The following is a 14100-nucleotide window of genomic DNA, read 5'->3' on the forward strand; positions in this document are numbered from 1 at the left end:
TAGAATTAAACATACGAGTCTAGAATATAATTAAGCTTTTACACTAACATGACAATATGCAATGCATCACTTTTTGACAATGACTGCACATCTTTCATGTTTTTTCCCTTTTTAAGCACTTTAATGGTATGCACTGCTTCATTATCATGGGACTGTTTCACAGAAACACTACCTGCATTACTAACATCATGCTGACTGCAACATGCCTTAGAAATATTCAAGGTCTTGATGGAAATTAGTTGATCATCAACATCTTGGATATTAAGAAAATCTGACTCTAGCATTAGAACTGTCTCAAAAGGTTTCACAACTTTAGAGTCTCGGACGATTTTAAGTAGGTCACTAGGAATGAAGGCTTTTGTCACTTTCTTTCGTTTTCCAATCAAAGTGAAATCAGAATCGTATTGCAAGAAACTGTGGCCACTGAGAAGGAAACGCTGTTCTATGTGCTCAAATAAACCAATGGCAACTAAAAAGAAACACAAGAAAACCATTACACGGTTTTTGTTTAGAGCTGCACAGTTATAAGATTCTTCTTGTTTGTTATGTCCATATTGAACAGTTTTAGCAGACACGAGGCAATCTCATAGGCACCTCTACACGCGATGCTTTCATCCGACATACACATGTAAGACTGCATTGTATCACATACACAGACTCCAAAGTTATAACGCGAAAGCTGACGTCTGTAAAACATTTCGCTGTGTGTAAGTGTGGGCACAAACATGACCTGTTGAAGATCCACTGTAAGGCAACAGCATTACCATCAGGTAACTGTGAAAGACTGGTGTCAGTCTTCATAATATTTTGTGCACACTCTGCCCTTCTATGATGTAGCTTAAGCATATATTTAGACTTTTATTGCCATGTTTTATATCTACATCTAAACGGTCACATGTTTTGCAGGTATCATTTCTTGGCCTTATGAAAGATAGGTGTGGTAAATCTTTCAAGAAAATACATATATAGTACATATAGGAAACAGGAGAATGAGGGTACTGTTTTGATAACTAGCATGCAGTCTGGATATATTTAAATCAGGACTGAGGTATTCCTTTGAGGACCTTGCCCTTAAGTAGTAACTCACATCTCTTGGGAAAGTGTTTGTGTTATTTTATGCGCATCCTGTGTTCCTCTGTAACTCTGGATGGAGCATGCCTTGTTTTCTTGTCAGAGAAAGTGGTATCACCTTGTTTCTTTTTTTTTATAGTGTTTCTAATCTTTTCTTCCCAAGGGCAAAAGTGTTCATAAATGTAGTTTTACATACAGACAAAAGGCTACCTTTGTCATTGGGAACTGAATATCTTACAGATCCTGTCGTCTTTGTGCAGAATCATCATATAACTCATCTCTCCTCCATTGTACTGGTACAGTGGTTATCAAACTCATGATATATGTTCCTCGCATTGGGGAGTCCTGATCATAAAATCTGGTAAATAGCCTGTGTTGCATTTCAGATGTTATTTTCTTACATTCCAGTTGACATTTACATTGTTTCTGCAACAATATTACGACTATTATTAGGTCTCTGTCGTACACACAACAGAATATCGTGTGACATCACACAACTCATACTGTACCTTGGAAACAGAACTCACCTGTGAGGAAGATAGTTGCTTAGCTGGCATCTGAATATTTTTGTACGTTTGATATGGTAGGCCCTTCATTTTCAAGGCTCTCTGTTCATCTCGAAATGCACCAGTTCCCTTCTTCCTGCGTTTATTTTGTGATGATAACTCCATAACCTCAATTAAGATTGTAAACAATTCAATAGAATATTACAGTAATATTGAAGTGTTGTTCTTGTCAATGAAAAAAAATGTATAATATACTGAATATTAATAGGCTATAATATGCACTTACCAAGTGTCTTGAATAGAAAATATGCCGACAATATGATATGTACAGTATAATGCACATTTATGTATTCTTTAGTCGGAAAAAATAGCATAAACACACAGAGGGCGCTTACCGTCTGAAAATGCATGGTGCTGCCAACGTGACATCTAAATATCTCGCTTATGAAACACAAGTGGATGTAGCCCCTTTCATATACCATCCTCCTAGGCACATTGCACCTTTCTGTGTAATAATTTCGTTTTCTATCATTTTGGCACTTTGCACCTTTCTACTTTAAAGTATCCAAGTACTTTATGCCCATGTCTCTTGGCTAATTCATCTATAACATACAGTGGAAACTGTGGCTTGTTTCGGGCCACTAGCTCCATTAATTCGGCTTTCCTCATATCATCCTGTACTGGTGCATTGTTACGTAACATTCTTTGTTGCCATGGTAGGTACCTTGTCATAAATAATGGAGTGATACAGTCCATTGTCCATAATTATTATTGTAGATGGTGCATTGAGGTTTTTCAAAAGTTTATTTTCAAACCAATCGTAAAACATCGCATGGTTCATTTCTTCATGATAGTCGTTTGTTTGCTTTGATTTGAATACCAGAAGACACTAAGGTAGAAACCTTTCTGAAGTTCCTGCATGCAACAAAATAATTCTGCCTCCTTTTCAAATATCGGTAACAATGTTCCTATTAATTTTAACACAAGCAGCAGTTCTCATTATGACTTGCGCCAATGGTAAAAGTCTTTTCCCTCTCAAAATGCTCTCTTACATTCTACACCATCTCTCGAGCTTGACTCTTTAATTGGGCACCTTGTCCAATATTCTTTGTTCTCCACCTGCCTTTTCTTCCTCCGGACATTGCACAAGTCACCTGTTTAGAAAATCTCGCAGAAACTATAAAACGCACACTAGTCACATACACTACCGGTACCAATAACAACGAAAATAATGCGTCTAATAGCCTATGAGTCGCGCGACTGTATATATTAGACTGTGACAAAAGACTAACAATTTTCCTTCTATTGAAACTATGCTATTCCAATACTACGCACTGTTTCTCGAAAACAATTTTTTCCTGTTAAAACCTTATGAGTCCATTATTATTTCATAAAGGTTTCATGGTATTTGAAGGTGTGACAAAAGAATTGTTAATTTTCGCAATTAAATTTTACGTACGGAGGCTGACTGCATAAGCCACGAGCTCAAATTAGCAAACTACATATCTAATTCAGAAGACAATCATTCTATAGTTTCAGAATGTACCGGTACTGAACATTTTATATGTTAACATGTCAATTTTCAATCCTAAGACTGTAACTTCCGATAGTCACTAACCTGCAACCAATCCGAAAATCCCATTCAAATTGTAAGACTATCCACAGATAAACTAGTAACACAATTCAAAACGTTTTTATGAAAATCCCTGACATAGGGTGACATTTTCAGAACTTTCTGGATGAAATGACATGGAATGACCCTGTTGTATGTTATAAAAATACCGACTAGTGACAACAATGCACGACGAAAACGGAACTGTGACATTGTACTGTCAAATCACCATCATTATGATTGAAAGTTGTGCGAGAGATTTCGAGACAATGAGTTCGCAAGATATTCATTCATTCTTTGTGAGTGTACAAAAATCTAAAAGTGGGTTAACTAATGTTGAAGCTACTCCAGTTGCAACATCAGCAATCATCACCACCACTACTACTATTACTACTGATGCTAGTGCTAGTGTAACCAGTACTGTGCATCTATGTGATGATCAACCTACTGCTAGTGCTAGTGACCACGCAGTCACGGATATAGATATTTCTGATCTTGGTGATCTTATTAGTGGCCCTTCCAGGCTAATCCACTCGGAGCTCCCCCAAAATGAATAAGCCAGAGTTAGGAGAAGTTTTACAACTTCATGGTACAGTAAATATAAATGGTTAGAGTACAGTGTGGAGAAAGATGCTGTATTATGTTTTCATGTCGATAGTTTTCGAGTTCTGATAAAGAAAGTGTATTTACCAAAAAGGGCAATCGTAAATGGAAGAAAATACAAGAAAAACTAAGTAATCACGCAATAAGTTCTTCTCATTTGTTTCCAGTTACAGAATGGACTAATATGAAACGTTCTAAAGAACCAGTAATCACACTGATTTCCAGTTCACACAAGGATCTTGTTAACAAAATTCGACAGTACCTATTTAAGATAACTGACATACTGTTGTACTTATCAAAGGATGATTTAGGTACAAAAGAACATAATGTGGGTGAAGAATTATGCAATGAAGGAAACTTCCCAGAGTTATGTGAAGTTTTTTCGAAATACGAACATTTCAAAAGTAAATTCAGTTATTATTATAATCTGACCAGAGGTACTGTTCAGAGTGAATTCTTAGAGATATGTTGTAATAAAACAGTGACAAAAATTGTTGAAGAAATTAATAATCCAGTTACGCATGCACAATGTGGATATTCAGAAAAAAACTTAAAATAAGTAAGAATGAAATCAACAAATTCAACATTACTCACTGTGCTTGTAGAGCCATAGCTTTGATTTTCACTAAATCAACATATCCTGCAATAGTAAGGGTGCTAAAGAATACATCTAGTAACTTAAGACACCCAAGATGTTCAGTTGCTAAAGGAATGCTACAAAATGTTCAGAGTGAAGAATTTGAAGCCATTATAAAAAGCCATTTCTGACAATACATTGATGACCAGTTACAAATTTCGGCCGATGGTGGAATATATCAGGAACTGTATTATAAAAACTGAAGTCATCAACGTATAAAAGAGAAGCTACTTCTTCAGCTATATAGTTAACTATTCCATTGATGCCAATGCAGAATAGCAGAATGCTTAATACAAACCCCAGCAGAAAGTTGTTTTCTTGAAGATGTTTACTAGCAAATGTGGTGCCTATTCAGACTCTGAAATACAGCTCTGCCAAGAACTTCGCAATAAAACAGTGTTGAATCCAGCCACTTTGCTTCGGGGGGTGGGATTGATTCTCCAGGAGGAGTTGAAAATTTGAAGAGCAATTTATTGTACAAACATTTATTGTGGGAACCATTTATTTCAGAGTTCTTTCATATTGATGGCTAAGAAGTGATACCTCATATCTACAAAAATGGTCATTTAGTTTAAGTATATTATTATTTAGAATAACTACACTAGAGTAGAGTAGATCTTTCAAAACAGAAGCATTTATGAAAAGTTCGTCTATTTTCAAAAAAATTAATTTTTGAAACAGCTTTTTTATTCACCTGCAAATTTAGAGATACGAGGAATCACTTCTTAGCCATCAATATTGATTTAATTTTTGTACTGTAAGTTACTCCTTACAGTAATTTTTTATGCTCAGGTTTTTCTATATTCAATACATATTTCAACGAACAAAAAATGAGCCCACATTGCACCTTTATTACTGATATTTCATAAGTAGTCATGAGTTAGTGTGTTACAGGCCTACCTTTTCTTTTGTGAAATTTGGTACTTAGACTTTCAATTTATAACACACAGCATGGCATTGTTGTGGCATTTTTAAAATGACTCGGCTAAACCAGAATTGCCACACTGGATATTTTCTAATTAAATCTAGTGGAAAATTTAAAAATCGAATTAGATTAGAGACATCATTGAATTTTAGTAGGAATAACCCTTTTATATAGAGTGTGCAGGATAACATAACACCATGTAGTATCATAAGCCTTTTCTAAATCGAAGAAGACTGCCACAAGATGTTCCTTCTTAAGAAAAGGATCCTTAATAGCGGTCTTTATATGAACAAGATGGTCTGTAGTTGATCTGTGCTTACGAAAACCACATTGAATATTAGATAATCGGTTTTCCCATTCGAGTCCCCACATCAGGCATTCCTTATCATTTTTTCCATAACCTTGTGTACACAGCTGCTGAGACAAATTGACCTCTAGTTTCAGGTACAGACAGATCCTTTCCTACTTTCAGGACTGGGATTACAGTGGCAGAACGCCATGAGATGGAAATATCCCTTCATTCCGGATTGTATTGTACGTAGTGAGCAGGAAGAACTTGTCAACTGTTGGGAGATGGCGAAGCATACGATTATGGATGATGTCAAGGCCAGGGGGGGGGGGGGTGTCCAGTGTCGCCTCCAACTCCTCGGATGTGAACAGTGCATTGTAATATCGTGTACTATCTGATACGAAGTTTAATTTCAGTTTTCCCGCACCCTGTTTAGTTTTAAAAAAAGTCTGGACCATAGTTCCTTGAGCTGCTTAGCTGTGCAAAAGTGCACACAAATATTTCAGTAATTCCTATGGGACTGGTGGTTGTTGTGCCACTGTTCGAAAGGCAGAGAATGACAGAACTACGTTCCCCCATTGTACGACGGACTTTATCAAATACGATGTTAGCTGGGACAGTCTTTCTTAAGGAAGTGGCATAGTTTGTCCAGGATGTCTTATTAGCATCGCACACAGTGCGACGAGCTTTGGCTCGAAGACGTTTATACTGGAGAAAAATCTCGTGTTGGATGGCGCTCAAATTGGCGAAAGGCACGTTTGCGGTCTCAGATTGCAGCTCTGCAAGCATTCATCCATCAGGGGACAGAGATGCGTTTTGGCTTGCAGGACGTCCGGGAGATAAATGATTCTGCCGACTTAATCACCACATTTGAGAAGTCATCTACAATGTAGTCCACATTTTCATACCCGTTATCATCGAATGAAATGAAAATTCGACCCAATCTGTCTTTTTAATAACCCAGTTTGAAGAACGAGATTCCGCAGCACATAAAGAGGACATACACATTCGAATGGGATAAAGGTCACTGCCATGTAGGTCATGAATCACAGACTACTCGAAATGCGTTAACAAAACTGGGCTACAAATGGGGATATGTATCATAGAGTAGATACTGTGAGCCTCGGATAGATGTGTTGCTTCCCCGGAATTCAGTGTAATCAGATTTAGACGACCACATACCTCTGCTATTTTATTTCCTCTGTCATCATTTGAATTAGAGCCCTTAGGATGGTGAGATGCATTGAAATTTCCCACTAATAGGTACGGAGCTGACACCTACAATAGAATATGTTCAATGTCTCACTGTGAAATATGTATCAAAGTGCATATAGACTACAGAAAACTGCTGTTAGTAGTAGCAGTACTAGCAGTAAATGATAATAGTAGCAGTGGTGGTGATGTCATTTCAGTGTGATACATAGCTATACCTAGTTATGACCATAGATGTTGCATAAAGTAATTCCTCATATAACGAAGAATAAGGCGTAAAGAGCAGAAATTAATTAATTAGTTACGTCAAGAAATAAATTAAACACTGTAAACAAGGAGTTACTACAAGAAACACTGCACTCACCTGTCCACCATGACTTCACTCTCTTGTGTTGTTTCCAACAAAAGGTCCTCCTTCACTGTGTCCATATCACAACACTCCTCCTGAAAAAGAGCAGTGCACGACAGTGTAATGCAGCGCTAATAGGTGAAAAACTAGTCCATAGATTTTGTGTGCTGGAGATTAATTCCTTTGGATTCCACATACAATATTTAGTGGAAGGAATCCGTTCTTAACCATCATACCCATTTTCGTCATCATGACTCAACTAAAGCCATGTGCTACTTCTGTATAAATATATTCTTGAACATATTATCATACATGTCTAATGTAAAGAGCACTAGATACTTCACGAATGAAGATAATTCCATTATGAACAGAATGCAACACAGAACATCCTCACCAAATCATATCCTGACGTGTACAGGTCTCACTCCAGACTACATATATTCATAACCAAAAATTGTTCAACTGCAAGACCACAATCTCATGGACAAGAAAAAGAAGAAGAATGAAGATTATTACTGAATCTCTAACATCCAAATAGAATATTTAATCTTGTGTGCAACAGTTTTCTTATGTCAAATGCCACATAAGAGTCATTCCATGTCAAATCGCACAGCAACAAAACGCGACCTTCTCGTAAATAGTCGAATTTTTTTTTTTTTTCATGAATTCCAGACATCAAATAAGGAGACACATATTGCTTTATTTTCACAATTATTAAATATTTTTGTAGTTACAACTATTTGAAATTATGCAAATTATGCGCGCACTGTTACATAAGCTCACTTGGAACTTTGCGTCTAAAATAGTTGAGTTTTGGGGTTTGGCGCATTTGAAAGACTAAATACAATACTTTTCATTACTTTAGGCCTATCACAAATAAATAAAAAATTTGGCCTAAGTTTTTACTCATTTCTTTTTCACACTAAATTACATTAAACAGCGAAGATAAAAATCTGAAAAAAAAAAAAAATATATATATATATATATATATATATATATATATAGACTTGTTTACCGATGTATTATCTGTAAACTACTCCATTTAAAAAAGTGGGATCTACATACATACATTTGCAACAATTTATTTTCCAGAGGCATGAATGTGCTCGTGATCCCCAGCTAATGAACCGTTTGCGGATGTAGACCTACATGTACACATGTGCTATAAGGCTGCAAGCGAAAAGTTTTACGAAATCCCCATTGCATATAATAACACTACACAACTAATGCATTTATTCATCAAATGATTAATACCTTAAGAAAAGTAAATATCTTATCTAAAGTTAAGCTGAAAGGAGGAAAATTTGCAGGCCAGATATTACAATCTAAAACCAATAACTGGTACATTAAAATTACATTATTTCATTCCATTGTCTACAACTGAAGCTTTAGTAAAACAATTTTCTTTCGAGAAATAAGGTAGGCGAGTGAAAATTTAAAGAGTAGTGTGAATGAAAAGAGACGTTTAACATGCAAAATGTACAAATATTTGAAGATATAAGTGAATACAAGTGTAAGTTAGCAGTGTTTCGTCGAGTGACTTGATTCTACTGGATTTAATGTTGCAATGTTCATTGGATCACCATGCGCGGACAAATCTCCCAGTGTGAGGTCAATGTTTCCCGTCCACTGTTGCTGCACTGGTCTGCTACACATTGTTTTCTAAGTAATTAAATTTCCATTAAACCATTAGAGATCCCATTGTAATTTTTTCTGAAATTATCAGGAATACTTCAGTGCACTTAACAGGCATTTTTTCAGATTTTTACTGTGGCTATTTCACATTGATATCTAACTTTTAAAAATTGAACCATTAAAAATATTTTTAATAACTATATTAAAATCAGTTAGTAAATATTTAACAAAAGACAGTATTTCAAGCTTTTAAATTCATTTTTGAAAAAACATTTAACATCGATATGCTCAGAAATATGATCTTGAAATGTTAAATTGTGCGACAGTTTTGACGAATTTTAACATGCAATATTTTAAAAACATGTGGACTTAGGTAGAAATAAAAATACACTTGTTAATTTATTAGACCCATAGAGTCAGTAAAAAAAATTCAATCAGAAATATGAAGGTAAAAAATTGTACAATTTTATGTGATTTAACGTGAAATTACTCATAAAGAAGATGGAATGCAGGCTCCAGATTTCTTAAGTTGTGCGTTAGTTGGTATTAAATTTCTCTCCTCCTTTTTTTTCTTCTTCCTTAGTAAGGGCGTAGATATCTAGTAGAGCACATAGGCAAGAATGGATCATTGTCCAGCCTGCAGACTAGGAATCAACAAAGGAGACTGCAGTGGATAGCCAGCTGTTCGGTTTCTGGAGAACCATATCATTAAAGAAGTATCGTGCCTTAGAACTGGACAATACAGCGGAATGTGATGTGGAGATAACATCCACCGCATGTTTTCTACAAACAGGGTCTTCTGTAGGCCCAATACCTGTAGATGCTTATTCAGATGGCAGTGTCTGGTCGAAAGTCCAGTTGCACATCTGAAATTCGTTTCTTCCAGAGTTGTTTAGTTAATCCAGTTAGTTTCATAATAAGGAGTTTGACTTCCATAATAGTTAATGTACATCTTCGGACTCTGAGGAGTGTAGTGGGACTAGTGTCGAGGCGATCAGACGTAAGACAGACCAGTCTGTTTTTAAAGTTACATTTCAGCATTTTAAAAAGTATTTTTGATTAATATTCTAGTCTAAAACTATAAGTATAATTATAACTTTCTCAGAGACTAATTTTATTTCTTGGCAAATACTGAAATATACATAAGGTATCTTCGTCAAGCAGCCATTTTGAATTGAATTCATATTGTAGACCACAGTCTAATACATACAGTCGCGCAACACATACATATAAAATACCATATGCCAACATTTGACAACTGGCGCAACAATAGTGCTCCAGCGGCAGGGAAGTTAAATGTATGTAGAGTACATATGATAACAGCATGGAAATGATACTGTGTAGTTTATTTGATATTTTTATGCCATACAGTACTGTATGTAGTTCTTATTAATTTTATTTTAGACACGTACAAGACTTTTACACCTGGTAATGGGATGTCAAGTAATGTAGGTATAACATTCCACAGAAGTCTTGCTTTCAGCATCCATTATCATAGGCAAGTGAAGTGAACACAATGTGATATTATTGTAGGTCTACAAATAAAAATAATCAAAACTTTTGTTCATTAAATCTAATCTTCTAAAACTTATCAGTATTTTCTACTCCTGAAAGAAAAAAAAATACAAGATGTAAGGTGGGCAAGTAGGCCTAAAGGCAAATAACCTGTATTACTTTAAAAATAATATTACATCATTTGTACGTCTTTTCCCACATGTATTTAAACTATTCTTTCCGACATACGAATAGGTAACTGATAACCAATAAGAGTTTTATAGAACATAATACTACTATGTTGGTAATGATTATGAGTTATGACTTTATGACCTCTCTTGGTCGTTAGGGAATCTGAATAACTGCAGACTCAGAGAGACTTTAGTTTACTGTTACTACAGTTTACAGCACTACACACATTTATTTTATCCAGAGACATTAAAAAGTTATTAACAACTCACACCCTTTTCATAAGAATGTGCTTGCATTAGCAATATTGGTCTATGGTAGTAATCCTATGACCTACTGCTACAATTTATTTGTTAATTGAAATTCAATTTCATCAAACCTGTGTATTCATTTGTTCCCATGTACGTCATATTAGCAGTAAGTGCATGTAAATGTATCGTATAAGTAGGATGAGTTAAAAGAAGGCCTACGTGTGGAAACTGGACATGTAATGCAAATTGCGGTAATCTTACCATAAAAAAATAATACTCTATTGTGGCTTAAAAATGCTGGTACTTAAGAAAATTAAAAAGAAAACGCCAAAATATATTCAGTGCATCTCGTATGGGTTAAATCTCCCTTTTATTATCAAGTTTTACATCAGCTGTCGAGTTTACCCAAATTTATGCTATGGAAAATAGTTACTTTCTGAGAAAACAGTGTAGAGTAGGCCACTCGATAAGATCTGCAATAAAAGAATATTGCCCCCCCCCCGGGCCAAGTCTGAAATGACATCCTTGTTTTTGAGGCTACTAATATTGATTTTTCTCACAGGAAATACGTACAGAGTGCAAATAATGCATAAATATATTTAGAAATAAACTGAATTTGCCATTTATATTCGAAAAATTATATATCTCAAACTATGATTCACTTGAAAGTAAGAAGCAGAAGGATTTAAGTTTATTCTCAATTTCGCGAACTCATAACGTTTTTCAGATTAAGTGGGTGTAAGAGTCTTGTAGGTTTTTATTTATTTTACTTGGTTATTTAACGACGCTATATCAACTATGAGGTTATTTAGCGTCAATGAGATTGGTGAAAGCGAGATGGTATTTGGCGAGATGAGGCCAAGGATTCGCCATAGATTACCTGACATTTTTCTCACGGTTGGGGAAAACCTCGGAAAAACCCAACCAGGTAATCAGCTCAAGCGGGAATCGAACCCACGCCCGAACGCAACTCCGGATTGGCAGGCAAGTGCCTTAGCCGACAGAGTTACTCTGCTGGCTGTCATGTAGGTTGCTAAAATAAAATTAATAAGAACCATATACAGTTACTGTATGTAATAAAAATACCAAATAAACTACACAGTATCCTTTCTCTGCTGTGGTTATCATACGTACGCAACACACATTTAACTTGCCTGTTGCTGGAGCGCTACTGTCGCATCAGTTGTCCAGTGTTGGCAGAAAAAAGTGGAGTTGCGCGACTGTATGTATTAGATTGTGTTGTAGGCTACTATTTCATCTCCTTTCACTAGCATCACAACTGTTTGCATGTCTTTTCGTTGAATAGTGTATATGAAGAGTCCACTGCAAGAATGATGCATGTCATTTGGAATACATTTTGCAGGAGAAGCAATTGAAAGTTTGAAATGCTTAGCGTTCAAAGCTTAACTGTGATTTTCTGATCATTACTGGACAACGACTATCAGTGTTAATGCCATATAACTCTCTATGTACATTCTATATGTCTTAAGCTATGCATTGACAGTCTTGGTTCATTTTCGACAAGAAAGTGACATCCATCATTCTTGCAGTGGACTCTTCATATATTAATACAGTAATTTATATAGTAATTTATATTATTTCTGCCTTTTGTCAAGTATTTTACATTGTAGAAGTGATTTCAGTGCTAGTAATAGTGCCTGAGTGATATAAACTGCTAATAATAAGTGTGTAATACTAGGTAGTCTGAAGTGTAGGTCTAATTGTTTTCGTGAATTGTGCCAGTGACATGAGTGCTAAGGTGCGTGATTTGAGTGGTAACTATGGTGCGTGTCATAGGAAAGTTAGTCAGGGAGTATTTTGTGACAGTTGTAGAATATGGTTTCATTATGGATGTAGTAACACTACTAGTGATAAGGTTAGTCTGTTGGTCATGTGAACTCTGTTAATAGAAATGAACAATAGTGAAACAGGAGGAAACCCTCGTTACGAGATGAGCTGGAACTTTTAAAAATTCAATTTGGAAGCAGAAATGTTGTTTCAACTTTCAATTCAGATTTGCCTGATTTTCAGGTTGTATTCTGACGAAATCGTAGGAGGAGAAGGTTCTCTGTTGAGGATGTTAGTGAAATAAAGTTGGTCAACAGATTCAATGTTCTAGAAACAAAGAAAGTTGATCAACCATTCCTAAATCCTCCACAACAGGTTTCTGCTGAAGATGATAGTAGGAAAAGTAAAGTATTGTTACTGGGGAGCAGTCACGGGAGGGGAATAGCAAACCTGTTGAAAGAGGAATTAGGGACTGACTATGAGATTTGTAGCATAGTAAAACCCAGTGCTGGACTTCAGAATACTTTTGATGTATTTAGAGACTAATCAGCAGGGAACGGATTTATATGGACTAAAAATATATGAAATATGTAAATATATATGTAGTTATTTTTACCAAAATATGGAATTAAATATGGATTTTTACCAAAATATGGAATTAAATATGGACTTAAAATTATAAAAAAATGACTATGTACGTTAAATATTGGTACATTTTAATCAAACTAAACAAAAAATATAATGGACGTACCTTATCTTCCAATGTAGTTTCAACAAAACACAATTTTTATTGTCTGTTACCATAACAATAGGTTACAAACATTTCTTTCAAGTGCTGAAAAGTGAATCTTCTTCTATTGTCTCTGAGGATAGATTTATACTGACTAAAAGAGCGTTCGACGTCACAAGAAGTAACTGGTACATAATTCAATTTCACAATGTCTGCTGGGGATAAGTCCAAGTTAATCTTCACTGTTGATTCACCACTCATCACAGCAACAACCTTTTGTAGTTCTTCATATCCAGGGTTTTTTGAAAGTACAGTGTCCACCTTAGCTCTTACTGCATCTGCAACTTTACCTCTACCACGATTCAGTTGTTCCACAGTACTATTTATAATTTCAAAACTTTCAGATAGTGAAAGGTGCCTATTTTGGAGACTTTTGAGCGTTTTTATGATGCATGAAAATGTATGCTGAATGTGAGCTAAGTCATTCTTCACACTTATGTCAAAGGTAACTGTTTTCGCAGTATCAATTGAGACTGCATCTTCAGAGTCCAATGCAAGGAGAACATTGTTAATAGAGTCTATATGTTCGGCATAATATTCAACTGCTTCTAGCCATGTACCCCATCTAGTTAAAATTGGCTTTGGTGGCAATGGAATTTCAGGGTACATTTCTTTCAACACGTTAACTCTACTGGGAGCTTTGAGAAATACTTTTTTCACTGATGAAATCAACAAATCTACTTTAGGGAAATTGTCTCTGACCACTTCTGCCACACGATGAAATGCATGCGCCACACAAGTAAAATGAG

The 14100-nt window shown here is 35.6% G+C and overlaps 2 protein-coding genes across 8 annotated transcripts in view; one reads left to right on the plus strand and one right to left on the minus strand.

Annotated features, from left to right (window-relative positions):
• Window positions 1-13489, plus strand: part of LOC138710276 (zinc finger protein 83-like) — a 51137-nt gene extending 37648 nt beyond the window's left edge. The window contains exon 5 of the mRNA XM_069841015.1: window positions 9423-13489. Coding sequence (XP_069697116.1) covers window positions 9423-9441 — 19 coding nt within the window. The 3' untranslated portion in view covers window positions 9442-13489. The remainder of the gene's footprint in view (window positions 1-9422) is intronic.
• Window positions 1-14100, minus strand: part of LOC138710279 (zinc finger protein 235-like) — a 50790-nt gene that overhangs the window by 19607 nt on the left and 17083 nt on the right. For 5 of the 7 annotated variants that reach the window (XM_069841027.1, XM_069841024.1, XM_069841025.1 and 2 more), the window contains exon 4: window positions 7220-7299. In XM_069841027.1, the coding sequence (XP_069697128.1) occupies window positions 7220-7299 (80 nt within the window). Of the gene's footprint in view, window positions 1-28; window positions 1746-6847; window positions 6922-7219; window positions 7300-14100 lie in introns of those variants that run through there. The other 2 variants (XM_069841026.1, XM_069841028.1) reach the window with 2 other exon arrangements.

This window comes from Periplaneta americana, chromosome 12 (assembly GCF_040183065.1).
Source record: "Periplaneta americana isolate PAMFEO1 chromosome 12, P.americana_PAMFEO1_priV1, whole genome shotgun sequence".
In the NCBI taxonomy this organism is placed as follows: domain Eukaryota; kingdom Metazoa; phylum Arthropoda; class Insecta; order Blattodea; family Blattidae; genus Periplaneta; species Periplaneta americana.